The sequence below is a fragment of the Alternaria dauci genome, chromosome 5 (genome assembly GCF_042100115.1).
Source record: "Alternaria dauci strain A2016 chromosome 5, whole genome shotgun sequence".
NCBI lineage: Eukaryota > Fungi > Ascomycota > Dothideomycetes > Pleosporales > Pleosporaceae > Alternaria > Alternaria dauci.
In genome coordinates this window covers 1,994,141-2,015,121 of record NC_091276.1, presented here as the reverse complement: position 1 = coordinate 2,015,121, position 20,981 = coordinate 1,994,141, and the positions used below count along the sequence as shown (strand labels likewise).

Below are 20,981 nucleotides of genomic sequence, written 5' to 3'. Positions count from 1 at the left end.
AGAATTGATCTAAGATACAATAGGTCATCCGACCATGTCGCAAGATGTTCTTGCCGTGCCTGAGCTAGAATGGTTCAAGAGCGGAAGTAAGTGAAAACCGCGAGCAGAAATATTGCTTCAGAACAGCATACATCAACAAGAACAAGCGTCTTTGAATCTACGGTGTTAGTTGGCTTGTCCAGTCTTCAGCATTAGTCTTTGTGTTCATGTGCTGGAAGATTGTTATGTAGTAGGACGTGTATCTTGGCCGGCATTGAAGCAAGTGGGAGTTTGACTGCAACACATCCGCACAAGCATAAAACCTTGCAAGATTCACACGTCGAGCAGTAATTTTCGACACATGATACCTTTTGCAACGTCCACTACAAGCACACCTACTAGCACTGTGACGGATCGGTACAAGCGTACTGTGAGCAACTCTGACATGTCGAAATCCGGGGTATCGATAAGAAGTGGGGGTTGCCCGAGCGCAGCATGCTGAAGGCTGAAGCGACACTTCACAACGTCGGAAAGGTTGACGGTGTTGAAGAATGCCATGTTACTAAGATTGAATCATTGGTGGAGTCTTCTGCCTAGATAGTCAGCGTCACAGCTGGGCAGAGAACATGACTAGTTCCGGAGCCAGGGAAAGTTGAACCGATGTGTCGCAACAGCGAAAGGGCCAAGTTTGATACGTAATGCACGCGGCCTCGGAAGGCCTTGCCTTGTCTGAAGTTTTGAGCAGAGTGTTGGCCGGTGATGGCTCGGTGGACGTCTGGACAAGGTGGCAAGGGTCCAGAAATGCTTGCCGCCTCGACTTCGGCAGAATCGGGGAGGTGGTTTGGGATAAGTCTGGAGCCTCCGCTAAAATGGCCGTAGCGCGACGACTTGGCAAGGCTGTACGAGCAGTAACCGGCAAGGCTACGGCCTAGTATGGGAACACCCGTATGTAGACTGAGCTAGAAGAAAGCTGACTTCTACTGCGCTCAACGGCCGCGGCGGAAGATTCTGCTGATATTGGGGTGTATGGGTGCCGTGGTCGATATGAGTACTGCGTGGAGGCTGACATGGCGGTCGGGTTGGATTAGTGCAGTCCCTGATCTTCAGCGCTGCATTTCCCGCGGCTCCCAACGGTTGGATGCATGTCGTTGGTCACGGTGTTTCGAGAAGGCGGTCAGCGCGCCTGGCTCAAACTCGCCACAAATAGAGAGGGCTTTTGCAACGTGGGCTGCGACATGGCTTCACGGTGGCGGCAATGCTGCTGCCCGGCCATCGCCAGTAAACAGAGGAGACCATCGGCAGAAAGCAAGGAAAAACTGGGGAAGTGCGGCAACAGCGAAATCACTGGCGTTTGCTCGGGCTCGAATGAAATCATGGGCAATTGCGAGAAGGCGAGGTGTCCGGTTCCTTGACGCACGGGCCGCTTCTGGAGTGCACGCTAATCTTATCGGCGCCCTGGCCTGGAGAAATTTCTCAAAGCGAGCGAGACAGCCCACCAAGGCATAAAAAGCCCCTCCATAACCTTCACTGCCACCTCTCCACACTCACTCTCCCTCTGGGCTGACCCAAAGTACTTTCCCTTCTTTGTGTCGTTGCGTCCGGTATTAGAAAGGTTGCGAGTCACGTTTCTCGCGCCCGTTGTTAGATACCCCCGGATAGATTCACTCTATCTTTTCACGCCAAAAGTTTTTTAGGCCCCGCCGCCAAAGTCCATATAAGGACCGCCGCCCCTCCACCCACCTTCTTTCTACACACCTCTCCCCCTCCACACATCACCGACAACATGGCGCCTGCTGCTTCGCACGATGCCAAGGACATCAAGTCCGAGAACTCCAAGTCGCTCAAGGCGCTTGAGGAGATGATGCAGAAGTTGACCGTGTCCAAGGCCCAGGACGAGATCAACGCCTCTGCTCAGGCCATCGCCACCTTCATCAACGGCGACATTGAGGAGGCTGACGCTCCCACCAAGTATGTCCCCCTCCCCCTGCCCCTCGCTTGCCACGTTGCAGTTTCTAACAATTTCCCCAGGGCTGTCCAGGTGCTCAAGAAGCAACTCGCCAGCAAGAAGGATGCCGTCGCCCGTGAGCGCGCCCTCGACGCCATCCGTGCCATCGCCCAGCACTCGCACGTCTCCGCCGCCGTCGAGCCCTACCTCGTTTCCCTCCTGCCCGACGTGCTGGCCGCGGTCGGTGACAAGATGAGCGGCGTCAAGGTCGCTGCTCAGACCGCCGCCGAGGCCATCGTTATGGCTGCCAACCCCAACGCCGTCAAGGCCATCATCCCCCACATCATCCACTCGTTGGAGAACGCACAAAAGTGGCCCGAGAAGATGACCGACCTCAAGTGCATCGAGGTCCTCACCAAGAGCGCCCCCGCACAGATGGCTTTCCGTGTCCCCGACCTGATTCCCGTCATCTCGGGTGCCATGTGGGACACCAAGCCTGAGGTCAAGAAGGCTGCCTACGGCACCATGGAGGTTCTCTGCTCCTTGATCTCCAACAAGGATATCGAGCGCTTCATTCCCGAGCTCATCAAGTGTATCGCCAAGCCTGAGAACGTCCCCGAGACCGTTCACTTGCTCGGTGCCACCACCTTCGTCACTGACGTCCACGAGCCCACCCTCGCCATCATGGTTCCCCTGCTTGAGCGTGGTCTCGTCGAGCGCGAGACTGCCATCAAGCGTAAGTCTGCCGTCATTATCGACAACATGTGCAAGCTTGTCGAGGACCCCCAGATTGTCGCCGCTTTCTTGCCCCGTCTCATGCCTGCGCTTGAGAAGAACTACGAGAACTTGGCTGATCCCGAGGCTCGTGAGAAGACCCGCCAGGGTCTCGACACCCTCATCCGTGTCGGTCACGTCGAGAACGGCAAGGCTCCCGAGATTGAGAAGTCTGGCGACATTTCCACCATTGCCAACCACCTCAAGGCTGCTATCCCCTCCAGCATCAAGATCGACGAGCGATTCACCCCTGTCGTCAACTACGTTGGTGCCATTGGTGGCCAGCTGATTGACGAGAAGGACTACGAGCCTCTCAACTGGCAGGCCAACGCCGGTCCTTTCGTTGCCGTCCTTGTCGGTGACGAGAAGGCCAAGGAGGTCACCGAGGAGACCCGCAAGCGATCTCTCCCCGGTGCCGCCGCTGAGCGCGCTGTCGAGCCCGATGAGGAGGAGGGCGAGGATCTCTGCAACTGCACATTCAACTTGGCCTACGGTGCTAAGATTCTGCTCAACCAGACCCATCTCCGTCTCAAGCGTGGTCAGCGTTACGGTCTCCTTGGACCCAACGGTTCCGGCAAGACCACCCTCATGCGCGCTATCAACAACGAGCAGGTCGAGGGTTTCCCCAAGCAGAACGAGGTCAAGACTGTCTACGTCGAGCACGACTTGGACTCTGCTGACACTGAGATGACCGTTCTTGAGTGGACCATGAACAAGCTCAAGGCCGTCGGTGTCGAGACCCCCGAGGAGGAGGTCAAGGCTACCCTGAACGAGTTCGGTTTCACCGACGCCATGTACAACGGTACCATCGGTGCTCTTTCCGGTGGATGGAAGATGAAGCTCGCGCTCGCTCGTGCCGTCTTCGAGAAGCCCGACATTCTGCTGCTCGACGAGCCGACCAACCACTTGGACGTCAAGAACGTCAAGTGGCTCGAGGACTACCTCACCAGCTCTCCTTGCACATCCATTGTCATCTCTCACGACAGCAAGTTCTTGAACAACGTCATCCAGCACGTCATCCACTACGAGCGCTTCAAGCTTAAGCGCTACCGTGGTAACCTTGACGACTTCGTCAAGCGTGTGCCCTCTGCCAAGTCTTACCACGAGTTGGCTGCTTCCGACATGGAGTTCAAGTTCCCCGAGCCCGGTTTCCTTGAGGGTGTCAAGACCAAGGCTAAGGCTATTCTCCGTGCCACCAACATGAGCTTCCAGTACGAGGGTACCTCCAAGCCCCAGATTGAGGACATTACCTTCCAATGTTCGCTCGGATCCCGTATTGCCGTCATCGGTCCCAACGGTGCCGGAAAGTCCACCCTCGTCAACGTCTTGACTGGTGAGCTTGTCCCTACCAAGGGTGAGATCTACCACCACGAGAACATCCGTATCGCCTACATCAAGCAGCACGCTTTCGCCCATATCGACCACCACCTCGACAAGACTCCTTCCGAGTACATTCAATGGCGTTTCCAGACTGGTGAGGACCGTGAGACCATGGACCGTGCCAACAAGATCGTCACCGAGGAGGACGAGAAGGCCATGGACAAGATCTACAAGATCGAGGGTACTGAGCGTCGCGTCATTGGCATCAACTCCCGCAGGAAGTTCAAGAACTCTTACGAGTACGAGTGTTCGTTCGCTCTCGGAGAGAACGTCGGCATGAAGAACGAGCGCTGGACACCCATGATGTCTGCTGACAACGCCTGGATTCCCCGTTCCGAGATCATGGCCTCCCACGCCAAGATGGTCGCCGAGGTTGACCAGAAGGAGGCTCTTGCCAGTGGTCAGTTCCGTCCCCTGGTCCGTAAGGAGATTGAGGCTCACTGCGCCAACTTCGGTCTCGACGCTGAGCTTGTTTCTCACTCCCGTATGCGCGGTCTCTCCGGTGGTCAGCGTGTCAAGGTCGTCCTGTCTGCTTGCTCATGGCAGCGTCCTCACTTGATCGTTCTCGATGAGCCCACCAACTACCTGGACCGTGACTCTCTTGGTGCCCTTTCCAAGGCTATCAAGACCTTTGAGGGTGGTGTCATCATCATTACCCACTCTGCCGAGTTCACTGCCAACCTCACTGAGGAAGTCTGGGCTGTCATGGACGGTCGCATGACACCTTCCGGTCACAACTGGGTGCAAGGACAGGGTGCCGGTCCCCGTCTTGCCAAGGACGATGGTGAAGAAGAGGAGAAGGTAAGTTATCATCCCATCCAATATACTGCTTAATATATGCTAATTTAACCGGCCAGTTCGATGCCATGGCAAGTTTTTCCCCAGAGTTCTATCTCTACCCGACCCTCCCACCTCCTCATCCTCCCCCTCCCCTTCCCCTTCTTATCTTCGTTCGAATACATGCTAACTTGTTATACAGGGTAACAAGATTGCGTCACAGAAGGCAAGTCTCCACCAAGCTCAGCCCCCTTCCCATACCAGACATGTACTGACTATCTTTGCAGAAGAAGGCCAAGCTTACATCTTCGGAGATGCGTAAGAAGAAGAAGGACCGTATGGCGCGCCGCAAGCGCGGTGAGGAGGTCTTCTCTGACGAGGACGAGTAGAGGTGTTTGTCCTTTTGAAAAAGTTCCTTTCCGGTTTTAGTTTTGGGGTTCGCGTGGGCCCGGGGTGCATGTCGACAGCATGTCGGCCTCATGACATTATGTGGTAATGTTAACGGTTTCTGCTCGGCGTCTGGTCATCAAAATCTTCATAATGCATCTGCGGATCAGCATCTGTAGAAGATAGAAATAGATTCCCATCACATTTCACTTTGCCTGGCTCTTGACTTGCTTGACTGTATTCTCGTACATGAATCCAACCTCCCACTAGGGTCACCTCTTATACCCTCTTCATTTGACACATTCGCAGTGCGCGTAATCGCAAATCCGTACTGTAAGTACTATCCGCTTAACTATAGTTTGGCGATGACCGATAACTAACGAGCCACTTACGATTTCTAAAACCTACATGTGCTGTATACAAGGAGGCTCTTATGAAGAGAAATGCTGTACATCCGAGACTTGAATCTAACCTCGATATCATGTGTGTCAAAAGTGGCCGTCCGGTGGGTATCGGCGTGGTTGTCGTCGTGGTAAGCAAATTAACACCAACCCCATATAATCAACCATTCCCCAAAGCATAACCAATGATTATTGTCCTACGATATCTCCACCAGGAGATTCAAAGGCAGCCCTACACACTCGTGGTGATGAGATGGAAGGGGTCGAGTCGCTAAATTTATTTAGCACCTGGGTAGACTTGGGGCTGCGTGACTCAGACGAAGCAGAACCAACCTTGGAACAAATCCAAACCAAAGCCATACACACAATCAACCGTTTCCAAAAGCCCAACCCAATAAGTATCGTAATACAGTGGGCCTTCCAGGAGACCGGAAAGCGACTCTGCGCTCTCGTCGTGGATGCCGAGAACCACGGTACAGTCGGTGACTCAGACGAACGTAGCCTAGCGAACTAAAACCAAAGACACACACAATTAACCGTTCTCTAAAGCGTAAAACTAATAGTTATCGCACTACAGTAGGCCTCCTAGGAGCCCGAAAAAGCGACCTTCACACTCTCGTGGAAACTTGGGGTGACGGTCTTTTAGCAACCGAGGCACGCTATCTTTGTTAGTGCCAAAGGCGTTCCCCGGATTACCGGCCGATCACAGCGGCGGGCCCATGTGGCGAACACTCTCCTGTTTTCATCATCGCCAGGCACTGCGACGCCCTTTGCCAACCGCGACCTCTTCAACGCAAAAGCCTAAGTTTCATCAAGAACTGAGATGGACACGACCTGCGTTTTCCGCCTTCGCCATCGAAATCCACCACGCCCTCCTTCGCAAGTTCCGAACGACCGAAACCTTCCATACCTATCGCGAACGAAGCAGCGATTATTCCATCAAACCCGAAGAGCTTGTTCAGGAGCTATCAAGAGGCATCAAGAACCCACCGGGTAGCGCGCGCATCCTCTGAGCGCCTTATTTGAAGACTTGCCTACGACGCTCAACTATGCGCCGGCGCGACACAGCAACGACACCATTCTACCACTTCGAGAAGATCCAGGTCAGGTGCCTCTCGTTTACGCAGTCGCGCCGTGTGTGCTTGGTTTCAACCCCTGCCACAACGCCGGAACAACTCGGTCAAACATAACATACGCCAACACAACGACTTTCTGCTGCCTCTTGATGTCAGGGTAGTGTAATTTATGGCTTCTAGAGTTTCGCCTTGTCGTTAAGCTTCTCGTAAGCTCGTAAGCTTTGCCGTTGCACACTGCTCGGCCAGGCAAAGCGACCGAACCATAGCACGACTACTACACAGACCTTCACATGCTGGCTACTCCTCACGACCTGTTCGCGCAACCACGAATCGTAGAGGCATTAAGAAATCACCAGGTAGTACGCGCATCCGCTGCCTCTACGATGTGCGGTTACACAAATATGGTCGCGAGGAATGAATGCCATGTTAAGGTCTCACAGAGTGCAGTGGTAAGGCTTACAAAGAGCTTAACGACAAGCCGACACTCTGGAAGCCATAGATTATACTACCGTCTACACAGCACGTGGGACGCACAGCCACAAGCACCAAAGTATTCCTAGGAGGTCTTCGGATACGCATCACTTCTCTTTTTGACCTCAAAAATACCACCGACTACCTCCGCGCCACCCTATCCTCACTATCAGATGAAGCATCCTCACCCATGTACACTTCTTCCAACACCCCACCACCTTTTGGAGTCACATCCTACCAACCCGACGTCCGTATATCAATCGCCTATGATCCAAATAGCGCCTAAAGAAAAGGTCAGCTCAAGAGATGCGTTCTGCTTTAGCCAGCCTCTAGATAAGATTCTAGAGCTGTTTCCGGGCAACACCGAGAGCACAAAGGCTCTACGCGAGGAGGTAGCAGATCCGACTTCGTCAGCCCATACGGTTCCCACACCGTACCGGCAAGTAGATCATCACTATCTTGCCGTGATATCTTATCTTCAATGATTGAAGTAAGACCATTGAGTATCGAGCAGACCAGTAGAACATGACTACTTTTCTGAACTTCCTCATCTGTGGCCATGCTTGTAGCACCAGTCGCAAACCAAGTTGGCCTTCCTGGTAACACGCCAATGCTTCGTGATACCAGTCGGTTCAACCTTGTGGCAATACGCGCAGTGAACTGGCAGGCCAGCTGCACGATCAGCGTTGATCTGTTCGCGGGCAGCCCTGTTCGTCTCACAAGCGGGGTCGCGCTCACGACCATACTTGCGCAAATACGCATAGCAGGCACTACAGTGAACTTGACCATTTGAAGCAATGTGTCTAGTTCCGTAGCCCTTGGCGCTGTTTGAAGCACCATCTGCGCCTTCCACGCCTCTGCAATTACAACAGATTACGGGTTGGCCAGTTTGGCGCAAATCACTCTTAGCAACCTCTAGGTTGTACTGAGTAGTGAGCTTGACCAGCGAAGCGTTGTCTGGCAACACTCCACGGCGTTCGCGGTAGCTATCGCAGCGCCTGCAAAAATACCCACCACCCAACGGGTTTTTGGGATCAGCAAGGACGCGCGTGTGCTTAGGTCCATCCGGCATGTTACTGCGCGAATAGGTCATCAGTTTGCACTCTGGGTTGCGGCATTCTGATGGTAGTTTGGAACCACGAGCGGTGAAACCCTGACGTAGGGGTAACGACGCATTGAGTCCCCTCCATGGTATAGCCGGGATGTCGAGACGTGCTCGAATATCCTTGGCCAACTTGTAGGAAGACCACGTGGCCCATTTGGTATAGTAACCAGGGTAATTGTACGTTCCGAATAGTACCATGAAGGCGCTCTCCAGAAGTATGAGATAGCCTACTGGCATATCTCGCTTGAACCCAGCAAGCTTTCGGAAATTACAGTCAACACTTACACGACACGTAGTCGTGTAGTGGAAACTGCGCCGATGACAATCGGGTAGTGCGCTGACGGTATATCTCGAAGAGACATTCAGGTGCTCACTGATTCGCTTCAAGAGCTTACCAGTCGACCCCACGTAAGCTTCACACCCAATCTTTGAAGCGAAGGCCAAGTTACCAGAAGGGAAATTCCCATAGATTCCTTGGTCCTTGGCTTCCTCATCTTTCACTTGTGGGAGTGAAAGCAAGTCCTCGAGACACCACTCCTTTTGGGAGAAGAGCTCTTGGACCTGGATTGGAATAGCATAAAGGTATAAACCCAATAAGTATTCCACGCTAACCGCTCGCAGGACTTTCCATACCCCGAAGGTGAATGGTCGATCCTGTTCGGGCATCGCAACAAAGTCTGCATGACTTATACTCTTACCCCACTCGCAAAAGCCGTCCAAGACAACACGCAGTTTACGCGCAAAATCTGGATCGACCTCAGCGTCGTCGGGTTCGAGGTTTGAAGACGGTGCGAGAATGCACATAGCATCCTCGGACTCATCCGCAATATTAGGATCTGGGCCGGGGAAGTATTCAGCTTCCTCGTCCATTTCCTCATCTCCGTCAATGGTTGCAGCTAGCCCTGCAACAATCTCGGCGATGATATCATCGTCGTCACCCGTCAGCATTTCGCTTTCAGGGACATCAGATGGTGCGAGAGCCCTGTTACAGGATCGCGTATCAATAGCATTTGCTGATGCATTTGCTACTGGGGTTGGAATAGAGGCCGTAGCATACTCCCTCTCACGCAGCCGCCATGACGACCTTGTGAGCGACGGGGAAGTATCTTCATCCAAGTCATCGTCAGAGTCAAGGACTACCGGACGACTCCTTCGAGAAGACCTTCTTGGGACGGGACTTGGGACGGGACTTGAGGGTTCACCACCCCCGGTATGTTCTTTCCGATTGCTCACTTTCACGAATGACGTGAGTGTCGTTTGCTTGCGTGCGTTGTGCCGGACGGGAGGCATGTTGTAGGTTCGTGCTTTCGTCTGATAGATGAAGGGCAACTGCGGTTATGTTAGCTGCTGTCTTTGGCTGCTAGAATGGTACCCACGAAGCTACAGGTGTTATTGGAAAGAGAAGAGACGATTTTCGCCAGGTCAAGCTTCATTTGGTGAGTCCTGGCGCTGCTCTTGCCTCGAGGGCAGGCGCGCTGAACCCGAATAGGATGGAAAACAACAATGGGCAGGCGCGCTCGACCTGAACGAGAAGGCACGCCCCACAGCCTCGAAAACCAGCATCTCCGCCGCCTCCGAAAGCGCTCGATCTCTGTCAAGAGACGTGACGAGATGTGTCCGATATGGCTTCCTCGTTTTCTGATCTGTAGTGCATCATCTACAGCCGTTGCATCCTCAAACCTCACTTTTGACATACGCGGTTTCATGCCATTGATCGAACAGTGCAGCAGGCGTATTGCCCCTCAATCAGTGCATAAAAGTATGGAATGGTAAACTCAAGCTGGTGCCGGACTCATCTGCAAGGCGAATCTCCGTCACTCAAGGCAGGTCTCACACAAGCACGCGTATATGGAGACCGATTCTTACCATGCTTCCGTATCGTTCCTAGTCTTCATAGCTATTCAAAGGATAAACGTGCTGGAAAAAGACGCAAGCACAACAGCACAACACTGTTGGATGACACTAATAAATCGCGGTAAAGGTGTGTTTCCCAAACATCTACTTTCACTATATGCAGCTGTATATAATTTAAAAATAGATAGGTCGAAACTAAAGTCCTGAACTTCATGCGGTTCTGGAAAGTCGCGGCGTCTTCATGGCTATTTGTAGTATCATTGTTGAACTCTGTCACTAAACCAGTTTTTGCAGCGAAGGCACAGGTAAGAATGATCAAGGCAATGCATCTGGTCGTGTTATTGGTGAATGCGTTTTGCTAAAAACTAACAGGACTTGTCAAGCGAAGGGATGCAGCCAGACGCTGTCCAAGGCAAAGTGTCTTATATCTGTTGTGTACCTCCACCTTCTCTATTCTGTCCTCCCTAGCACTCCAAACATTTCTACCACATCTTATGTACAGAGGATATACCCGCATGTCCGACCGCTGACGTCGAAAGGGCGCAAGAGATGGTAGATGGGCTGATCGAGCGCCTCCTTGGGTTGAGGCGCAGACGTCGGTGACGATGATCTGTGTTTGGTGGTATGGATTGGGTGCTTGCCGTTTCGCTGCCATGCTCGTCCAGGTCGGCCGTGTTGTTTGGCAACAATCGTGTAAAGAGGCAAAGTCGTAAGGTCAGTACATGTCTCATAGGCAGTTCGCACAGCCGCAACTGAACTATAGGCCAGGGGAAGAGATGTTCAGTCGAAGGGTGGAGTGCGGTCAAAAGAGAAATTCAGTTCGTCTTCGTGGTGAACCTAACTTGCGAATCAGCTTTATCGTGTACGACGATAGTAGAGGTCATAGTTAACAAAGTAATGCTCAGTTTAGCATCGAAGACCGAAGTCTACGAAGTTCCCGCCCGGACCGACGCGGAGGATGAGCTTCCCGAGCCTGTTTTTTAAAGAGGTTGTCTCCTCTGGTGATGGCGAATCTATCAGCGATGGCTGAAGATACTCCCGTTCAGGCGCGAAGCGCCGCCCCTCTTGGGTTTGGCCTTACCCTTGCCCTTGTCGTCAGGTCCATCTGGACCTTTCGGCGTAGGCTTCGGGTATTGACAGGAGCCCTCACCTCCTGCCTTCTTCTTGCCCTTCTTATTTGAACCAGCCTGCTCAGCTGATTCCTCTGCCGCCCTCTTCTTGGATAGGCCCTTGAAGAGACCTGCAGCATCTCGGACAACGGTGGGGTCGTCGCCGATGGAGTCGTAGAAGATACCGAACTTGTCGGTATCGAGGCCACGCGTAGCCTTTGCCGTCGAAGGCGCAGGCGCCGGCTCCTCACTCCTGCCCTTACCACCATTGCGGTGCTTGTTGACGAGCGCGAAGCGTTGCTCCGCCGCGCCACAAGCCACCCACGGCTGATGGTTTCGGTTACACCCTTTGGTACAGAAGGGGACGGTGCATCCCTTCCTGCCACCAGGGTGGTACTTTGCGCAAATACCGCAGAACGCGGTCTTGGCAGTGGTAGAGGTCAGACCTCTATGGCTGTCGAGCATGTGCACCTCGCCCTCCAACATCTCCTCGTGAGGAAGACCCAGAGGTTGAGCGCCTTGCTCGGACCATTCCTTGCGAAGCTGCTTGCCTTCAAGCAGGGCGCTCCGAAGCGCAGCAAGTTGGCCAGGAGTACCACACGGAGGACCGTGCTTCCTCCCACACAGCTCACATGGAGCTCTTGGGCCCTCATCCCACTCTCTGCGATCGGTTTTCACCGTACGCTCGAAGTGGTTGAAGGCCGCAACTCTCTCATACAGGATGAGAGAGTCTTGTTGAAACGGATGGACAATGAACGGCCAAGGCTCGTCCGAAGATCCCTCCGTCTCAGGCTGGTCGACCTTGGGCACATAGCCCGCAGCCGCGTCGCTTGTATCCTTAGGCCCGAGAGCCATGAGGTCGCCATCAGCGTCCTGAGCCGTTTCAGCACCAGGACCCCCGACGAAAATTGAGGTCGACTCCATCTCCAAAGGAGCGGAGTCTTGCTCAGGGTGTTGAACGATGAGATCAGCATCGTCCGACTGCGGCAGAGGTACATTCTTGCCCTTGCGAAGTAACTTCGCGGCGGCCTTCTTCTCCTTCTTGGTTTGCCCAGAGGGCGACGGGGGAAGCGGGATGTCAGTCTGCGCATACGTTAGCTATGATCAACACCAATGGACAGCGTCGAGGGCCAGAGAAAAGATACGTACCATGGTGATTGCTCGCTTGGTTGGGGGAGTAGAAGAGCAGGACGCAAAAGCAGTCTTGTAGGTTGAACGTGCGACACGTTTGGTCTGTGCCCCACGCTAGATGCCGATGGAAAGACAGTGACTGAAAAGACTTACGATGAAAGTGAGGTTTTAGACGTGAGTCTACGAATTAGGCATATCATCACCATCACCTCGCCCAACTTTGACTGTGGCGCCTACACTAACAACAGGAGCTCTAAAAGCTTTCCGTTTCCTTGGTCTTCCAGAAGACTTCAGTTCTATAAACGCAAAAGTGTATACCTTCAGGCAGACTTTAGGAACCAGAACAAGCCTTGGAAAGCAAGCATCTCTGTACGCAGGCACTTGCTGGTGTTAGCATTTGTGTGATGTAAATCCCAGATGGCTGTAAGGAATTCGCAAGACGTCCGGCAGACAGTTTAGCCTCAGGGGATACATTTTTGACACGATTCTCTGATGTGTGGTACGTCTATTGATGAGAGCCTTTTGCGTATGGAACATGTGGGTTTCGGAAGTCGTGAGTAGCTCGCTGTCGGTCATAGGTTATCGCCAAACTACAGTTGAGCGGGTGGCAATTACGGTACAGCGGTGACTCTGACGACAGACCCAGCGAACTAAAGCTATACACAATCAACTATTTCCTAAAGCTCAACCCTACCTAGATAGTAGTTATTGCGATATTGTAGGCCTCTACTGAGATTAAAACAGCGACTTTACACTCTTGTGGTGTTAATTTGCTGGGTTCGGCAACTGTGAATGTGTATATGTGAATGTGTATATGTGAATGTGTATATGTGAATGTGTATATGTGATTTTGTATATGTGAGTCTGCTTACTAGATAGATCAGAAACCACCACTTTGCCAAACCTCGCTGTGGAGCCTACATTGACACGGGATGCTTCAGAAGCTTCCTGTTTCCTCAATTCTCCAGGCGACTTGGTCTCTATCAAAGCAACAGCCTCTATGAAACCAATAGTGTATACCTTTAGATTAGAATTTAGCGACTGGAGTATGATTTAAAAAAAACCAAGCTGCTCTGTCACAGGCACTCGTTAGCGTTACTGTTGGGTTTGTATAAACCTGAGATCGCTATAAAGAATACGCAAGATGTCCAGTAATGTAGCCGAGTTCCGAGAGCATAGCACCAGAACATTTCCTCACACTCCTGATGCGCTTTGGACATGACCAGATCGTGCCAATGTGTGTCCAGAGTCTCTGGTAGGGCAGACGACTTTCGAGCATTTCTCCAATAAAGCTGCGACCATAGTGAAACATGCAGAGTGTCTCCAGAAGCCAAAGGCCGACGACACATGTCAGAGAGTCCAGCTGTGTGGACTCAGAAAGCGCGGCACCCCTAGAAGCAGATCGTCTTCAAACTTTGTGTGAGCTGCCGCACATGTCTCAATAGGAGCAGGATGGAGATATTCCTCAATGCGGCTAGGGTGCAGCGGATTCTCGAATCAATGGCACCGTCAGCCACTCGACCCACACCATACAAGGGAGAAATCGGGCAGCACGTATGCGAAGCCGTTACCGAGGAACGTGGGAATCCTAAGGGCCGGGGCAGAATCTGGGTTCCATGGAAGGTGATCGGCACGGACAGCGACAACCTGGGAAGTCATCTGCTCCGAGGTTTTGCCATAGAGTTATGCATGCGGCGATCAGCCATAGCGAGCGGTTGCCTGTCTGTCAACTTTCGCACACACTTCAATGAGACTGCATGGCAAAGTACGGAGCCGCATCCATATGGACTTGGGACGCGACATTCCCCCAGATCGCGTTGGCGATGATGTAAGCACATGAAATTCTCCTTTCCCCAACCCCTCCTGTTTCAACCTTCCCTCACAAACTCCACTTCCTTGCGCGTCTTCAAGTCGAGCCGCTGTACCGCCACTGCAAGGTTTTCAGCTCTACATACTCGCCCGTCTTCGCAACGTTATCAGACGTGTCGCATCGCATTCGATTTACCTTGTCGCTGTCGAGCTCTACGCCTCTCGTCGCATGGGCATGGCGAACTCTGTCCACAGCTTCATTAGCGCAAACCCTCTTTGTCTCCGGAACCATCGATCCTATCACTAATCCACGAAGCCGTCTTAATATCGCGTGGCAAAGGCGTGAACAGCCGAGGCGCGCCGTTAGACCAGCAACGCAAGCTTTGTCCCTGCAGTAGAGAGCCAGAGTCGCCATGGATAATGCGCAATAGCCCCAACGACTGCCGATGGCGTTGGGCGGCATGCCCATGTGTCGTGGTCAATCACGAGTCAAGCCGTTGCGACGGCGCAAGACTAGTCAGAGCTCAACATCACGGCTGCGCTGTGGTGGGATCGCCATCTCACATGATTGGCTCCATGATCAGGGCACTACACTGAGCCCAAACACGCTTTGCAAGCCGTATCGGATGGGGGATCAGAAGAAACAGTTTGCAGCACTAGAGTGCGCCGCACCCCCTAGACCCATTCGTCCTCTATCCTGATGAAAAGTCGCCGGTGCTGCTAGCCAGGCTTCATGTTCTGTCTGTTTTACGATCTCGTGCAGTCACCGCTTGCGATATGCATCTTCATGCGCTGATTTCAGTCATTTGTTTGTTTCTGACTTTCGGCCATGTACACGCGTCGGGCAGCTACATGGATAAAAGGGAGCTAGGCATCGCTGATATTCCCGCATGCGGAGTAAGTGGTCGGCTACAATGTCTCGTATTACTGCTAACGACATGTAGCTTCTCTGCATGATATCCTTCCTTCCTGCAAGTGGCTGTGCCCTGGATGATGCTGCGTGCATTTGCAGCAATACCGACTTCACGGCAAGTGTGTCGACATGCATGCTTGCGAATTGCACCATGCAGGACAGTACGGAGACCGCTAGGGTCCAGGCCGATCTTTGCAATCTCTCTAAGGAATCACAGCGAGTGAATATCTTCATGTGGACCGGCATCATATATTCGATTGCCGTTGTCTCCGTATGCCTTCGGATTGCAGGAAAGATAGTGAGTAAAAGGCTTGCGCTGGACGACTATATCGTTATCCTTGCCATCATATTATGCGCTCTACCTGTAGGGTGCGTGCTCGCCAGTAAGTTGATACACCCGTTACCTAGCGTACACCACGGCTGACACGATATAGTGACGAAACGAGGCTTTGGCGAACATTTGTGGAATCTCGAGGATGGAGCGTTACTACCCGTTCTCCGCTACTGTGCGTTCCATCATACCTGTTGCCCTCGGGCGCACCAATATGCTAACAACATCCAGTCTTTGTATGCTGGTCGACCTATGTCATCGTTCTTGGCCTCATCAAGATCTCCCTGGTCCTCTTTTACCTCGAGATCTTCCATTCGTCAAGCTTTCGGATCTCCGCTTATGTTGTTCTGGCCGCATTCATCATCAACTCGATCCTGATCTTCTTCTTGACCATCTTCGTATGCGAGCCGGTTGAGTATTTCTGGAATCGGGATGTGAAAGGAAAGTGCTCGGACCTCCAGACCACCGCCTACGCAAACTCCGCGAGTGCCATTGCACAAGACGTCATCCTCCTGGTATTGCCTTTGTTTTTCGTCCGAAAACTGCAGATGAAACGTTATCGCAAGATTGCGGTAGGCTTCATGTTTGCTATTGGCACTTTTGGATGCATTGCAACTGTCGTTCGTCTTCACACCCTGACGAAGTTCAAGATATCCGTCGATCCTACATGGGACTACGTCCCTGTCACCATCTGGACAGAGCTGGAACTTGCGGCAGGTTTCCTTTGCGTATCGCTACCGTCCATTCGGATATTGATGGTCAAACTGTTGCCTAAAAGCGTCAAAGAATTCTTTTCCCATGTTACCCACCCTTCGAAGCAATCGAAACAGAGTAACTCGGATCCACAGCAAGCACTCCCGTTAGCGCAACCGTCGCAGAAGGAATGGCACCAACGTTCGGGCTGCAGTTGGATCTCGCTGGGTGCCGACCAGAGTGACCCTCAGTATGGGTCCAGGAAGAGTATCATGAGCGGTCGCTGGCCTTGGGTTGCAACATCACCCCTCGCTTCACACTTCTCCTTACACGCGCAAACTAGTCCTCGCCGCCTGAATTCTGCGATAAGTAATTACAGTGACGTGGGTGGCATACTCTCCCAACCGCCCTATGGACATCAAAAGAACGCTATAGAACTACGCAAAGTTCCAGGCGCTCAGGTCAGGTCTCACGATAGACAAAGCGTCTTGGGGGATGAAGTCACAGCACTACCAACAATCGGATGTCTGCCCGAACGAACATATTCACACGAGCGCATGAACAGCTTCAAGGGACTGGCTAGAGTATGGAGTCGCGACAATCCTGAGTGAGTAGGAGACACGATGTTCTGGATACATGAACAACGCCCTTTCATTCTCAACAAGGCATACTTTGGCGCCCAGCAGAGACATTATTCGCCTTTTTAAAACATGATGACCGTGCCCGATGCGGCATCGGCTGTCTTCTGCTGATCTGACCGGATCCATGCCATACCCAACGCCAACAAGAGGTCCATACCCGGCGCTACATGAACCTCCCACTCCGCATGCCGATGCGCCCACTTGGCATGTCGAGAGACGGTCATAACCGGAATGCCATTGGCGACGAGACCCTTTTCTTCACCCGCGACGTCCTTCTCAAACTCGATGCTTTGGTTCTCGAGGTACTTGTCGTGGATCAAGAGGTCTAATAAAGATGCATGTTAGTTGGACAAAAGGATCAAGGAGGAGCGGATAGGGACGAGGAAACAACATACCCCATCTAGGAACTCTCCATGAGATCTTCAGATGAACATCCCATATCGCCTTCGCATCCGCACTCCGCAGTGCTCTATATTCAGTCTTGAGCTTGATATTGTGCCGCTCAACATTGATTCGCATCGCCTCTTGTCCTTCCATCGTCCTGAATAGGATGACATCTGGTTCTTCTTCTTTGATCTGAAGAAATGGAGCTCCAGCTTTGCCATCAGGTGTGAGGTAGCTGACCAGACTTTGACACTTGCCCTTGGGGGTGTCTTCATTTTTCATGAGAAAGGACTCTTGGTGCTGGGCCGTCCAATTCGGGACTATGACGAGGCCAGGTAGCGGCATGGGTGGAAGGGTCGGAGCCATCGTAGGGTAGCTCCGATATAGGAACACGAGTTTGCAACGAAATGGTAGTACGTTCCGTAAAGCAGCCGAGCATGCGATATCAGGGTTTGTTCTATACGCATCGTCTCCACCCTCCTTATACTATGAAGCCGTCAGCATCTGACGTCGTCCCGTCAGCCCCGTGTAACACGAGTAAACAACGTTCGTAAAGGCGAAGATCGCTGTTGAAAAGACCAATCATGCGGGTTTCGGGTATTTTACATAACAGGCAGACCGCTAAGACGTCCTTCATTGTTGCTTTTCTGCGTTGACTCCTCTGATCACGTTGCGGCGCAGTCATATGCAGGTATGCGGCGGGCATGCTAGCCAGATGATGTGAGGAAGGGTATGTGGAGCTGGAGATCCTGCCCTGCGCCGGATAGCTGCTCGTGTGGCACCCCAACCACTAGGCGAAACGCTAATGTTATGTAAGGGACAAGCCTGGCTCATTTCTTCTATGTACAGAAGACTCGGTTGCGAATCGATTTTTTCCCGAACCTCCTTTATACCAAACAAAATATCCAGTACAACCAGATTTATTGTCACTCCAGTCCTACTCGTACCGGATTACAGGCATCTTAAAGGTCCTATGCCCACTGATGAACCAATGTGCGAGAGCTCCAAGCACTACAGCACCAAATATAGGCCCCGCATAGTTCATGTTATCTCCTGTGACCGGCAGAACCTGTGGAAACGGCATCCAAAGTACGACGAAAACCAGGTAGCATAGCGCGAACATGTTGACGGGTACACCGACAACACCCATCTTGAATGGTCCATATGGTGGAGACGGGCCTCGAATCTTGCGCAGCAGCATAAACAGGATCGGAAAGAAGTATGATATATGCAGGGCGAACGCTTGCAGGGAGATAAGTGCATTGAAGGCGGTTGCGCTGGCGATGTAGATTAGAGACAGACAGGTTACGATGGTTCCGACGAGGAGAAGAGCATTGACCGGGAGTTTGAGTGTAGGATGGACCTAACATTGTCAGTCAGCGCAACACGCGAAGCCGAGCAGGCTACATACGTATGAGAAGAAGTTGGAGAAGGGCAGGCCGTTATCGCGGGCAAACACCCACACTAATCTCGAGACCGAAGCAAAGATGTTGAAGAGTGCGAAGAAGAAGATCACCGCTATGAGCGCGGTGAGAACATTGGCTGCTACTGATGAGCCACTAATGTTGTAGAGGATCCATAGCAGTGGAAGCGGCGTAGCCACGACATCATCGAGTGGGCCCATGTAGAACAGGAGAATGGTAGCAAAGATGATCAACATGATTGAGTTTGCGACACATGTGATGATGATACTGCGCGGCACACGCGTGCGCACCTTCTTGACCTCGTCGCCTACACATCTAATCAGTGAAAGAGCGCCATGCGAGACTGTATAGACGTACACATGTGCAGAACGCTGTCAGCTCCAGTAACGGAGAATGTCATACTCAGAAGTCCGAGACCCCAAGACACACCCTTGTTGTTCCAACCAGACTCCTCCCATGTCAGTGTCTTGAAGACGAATGCAGGGTCGCTGCGCGGTCCAAATACAACAAAGACGACAATTACCACAACGAAGAGGCATATGTGGAGTATGCCACCTGTGATCTCGAAGGTGTCAAGGAGCTTTCGAAACCAAAGGTTAAATGTGAAGGGTATAATCATGATCGCAATCATGATAAGACTGGTGTGCCATCTTTGAGGGACATAGTTCTCGTTGTTAAAGATCGCCAACGAGGTGATCATGTTCGCAAGAATGGAAGGCGGTCCAGCACAAGCGAAGCACCAGGCTCCGACAGTGATCCATCCTGTTGTGAGGTCAGTTCTGGTAGGTATCGTGGGGTACGTCGACCTACCTTGTAACAATCCCCAAAAGCGAGGGGCAACAGGAGCGAGATTGGCTGACCAGCGGTACTGAGCACCGACGGTGGGATCTCTATCGAGATATTAACGAGCGTCTCGATCTGGTGCTAGAGACATACATCGAAGCCAGCTCTGCCAGCGAGAAACCAACGGCACAGGCGCCGATACCTGCCAAGATACTGCCGTAGAAGATAGAGGCCGGGCCACCGTTGGTCAAGGCGAACTGAAAGGTCACTGCAAATGACTCCCATGACGCGAGGATGATGACGGCGAAATTAATCACAGCAGAGAGGTTTATGTACCTCTGTTCTCGTCAACGATGCTCCTTGGTGAAGCAGGTCAGATGATACTTACTTCAAGCTGGTTTGGCGACCGTCCTCCTACAGGCGCATTTGGAAGAGTTGCTCCCAGTTTCTCACTCTGATTAGACCCTTGCTCCATGATGTCGAGGTCAGCATCCGGCTTGTAAGTGCTGAGCTCCATGCTGGCACACAAATTGTCCAAACCAGTGGTCAGTGGGCGACGTGCGGAACTGTAGAGCAGAGAGAAGGTATTGAGAGGTGTTCACGCCACCATCACTTTAGGACAACGAATGGAAACTCCGAGCTGCGTTGCACAACAGGTCACGGTGATTGGCGGCGCACTTACTGGGTTGTTCAGCTGGAGTACCCTTGAATAGTGACCTATAATATACGCAGGATATGTTATCGAACTTAGGCAATGGTCCGCTCCCGCTCAGGGTCGTTTCTCCGACATCACTACACTCGAAAGGTTAAATCCGACGCGTCGGGCGTCTCATCAGGGTACGTTCATGCCGTTCGTTGCATGGGTTGAGATTCGCAGTTGCTCCAGCAAATAGGCTCGCGTGGGCCCGGGGCCGCCCGCATCGGATCCGGAGCGAATAACGGCAGTTTGACTTCTTTTGACGCAACGTGCTGCGGGGTTTATACGCGATACCACTGATTCGAGCTCATCTACGGGCAATCGGGATATGATTGAGCGAACCGTTCCGCTTTATTAATTACCATCGAGCTTAACTAAGCAAGGGACACAACCTGTCTATTTTAATCTCTCGTCTTTCAACGGTGAGGATGCCCAGGTGCCATCGCGCAGCGAGAGGAGATGCATCCCTTTGCGACGCGCCTCGCGCAGATTGTAATGTTGGCGTGGTCAGCAGACGCTTTAGCGAAGTACGGCTTGGATGTACGCAGCGGATAGACATGGGGATTGCGGAAGCAGGACTAGCGGCTATGCACATGCACAGACAGTAAGCATGCAGCGGACTTAAAGATTGTGGAAACACACCAATGACATCTTTCCGTTCAGCGGCTTGTGTTGGAAGCCCAACCATGGGGTATACTTTTAGGTTGATGGCCTCAAATGCGTACCCAAGATCTGTCCGAGTGCGTGGCTGAGAGTCGGTGCGATGAAAGTGAGACGGAGCCGTGCGGGACGTGTGCTTCAACGGTCAGGATAAGCTGCACATCTCCCCAGAACTGGATTCCACGCATACTCCAACGGTCAGCATAATTCGTACAGGTTTCCTAGGGTCGGTTCCCGTACGACTCCATGTTCGTTAC

The 20,981-nt window shown here is 52.4% G+C and overlaps 5 protein-coding genes across 5 annotated transcripts; 2 read left to right on the top strand and 3 right to left on the bottom strand.

Annotated features, from left to right (window-relative positions):
- The first annotated feature begins 1,464 nt into the window (after positions 1 to 1,464).
- Positions 1,465 to 5,451, top strand: ACET3X_006143 (uncharacterized protein). The gene is made up of 5 exons (XM_069452322.1): positions 1,465 to 1,947; positions 2,008 to 4,879; positions 4,936 to 4,947; positions 5,058 to 5,081; positions 5,143 to 5,451. Exons 1-5 carry the CDS (start codon positions 1,763 to 1,765, stop codon positions 5,242 to 5,244), a joined length of 3,195 nt encoding a protein of 1,064 aa, XP_069306503.1. The 5' UTR covers positions 1,465 to 1,762; the 3' UTR covers positions 5,245 to 5,451.
- Positions 5,452 to 11,165: 5,714 nt separating this feature from the next.
- Positions 11,166 to 12,410, bottom strand: ACET3X_006142 (uncharacterized protein; the record flags this gene model as incomplete). The annotated part of the gene is made up of 2 exons (XM_069452321.1): positions 11,166 to 12,341; positions 12,408 to 12,410. The coding sequence occupies 2 exons, from the start codon at positions 12,408 to 12,410 to the stop codon at positions 11,166 to 11,168; spliced, it is 1,179 nt and encodes a 392-aa protein (XP_069306502.1).
- A 2,640-nt stretch (positions 12,411 to 15,050) lies between these two features.
- On the top strand, positions 15,051 to 16,746 carry ACET3X_006141 (uncharacterized protein; the record flags this gene model as incomplete). Its single annotated transcript, XM_069452320.1, has 4 exons — positions 15,051 to 15,095; positions 15,143 to 15,494; positions 15,546 to 15,617; positions 15,674 to 16,746. The coding sequence occupies 4 exons, from the start codon at positions 15,051 to 15,053 to the stop codon at positions 16,744 to 16,746; spliced, it is 1,542 nt and encodes a 513-aa protein (XP_069306501.1).
- Positions 16,747 to 16,838: 92 nt separating this feature from the next.
- Positions 16,839 to 17,526, bottom strand: ACET3X_006140 (uncharacterized protein; the record flags this gene model as incomplete). Its single annotated transcript, XM_069452319.1, has 2 exons — positions 16,839 to 17,101; positions 17,172 to 17,526. The coding sequence occupies 2 exons, from the start codon at positions 17,524 to 17,526 to the stop codon at positions 16,839 to 16,841; spliced, it is 618 nt and encodes a 205-aa protein (XP_069306500.1).
- A 571-nt stretch (positions 17,527 to 18,097) lies between these two features.
- On the bottom strand, positions 18,098 to 19,884 carry ACET3X_006139 (uncharacterized protein; the record flags this gene model as incomplete). Its single annotated transcript, XM_069452318.1, has 6 exons — positions 18,098 to 18,523; positions 18,572 to 18,891; positions 18,942 to 19,346; positions 19,395 to 19,474; positions 19,521 to 19,705; positions 19,756 to 19,884. The coding sequence occupies 6 exons, from the start codon at positions 19,882 to 19,884 to the stop codon at positions 18,098 to 18,100; spliced, it is 1,545 nt and encodes a 514-aa protein (XP_069306499.1).
- Between the last annotated feature and the right edge of the window lie 1,097 nt (positions 19,885 to 20,981).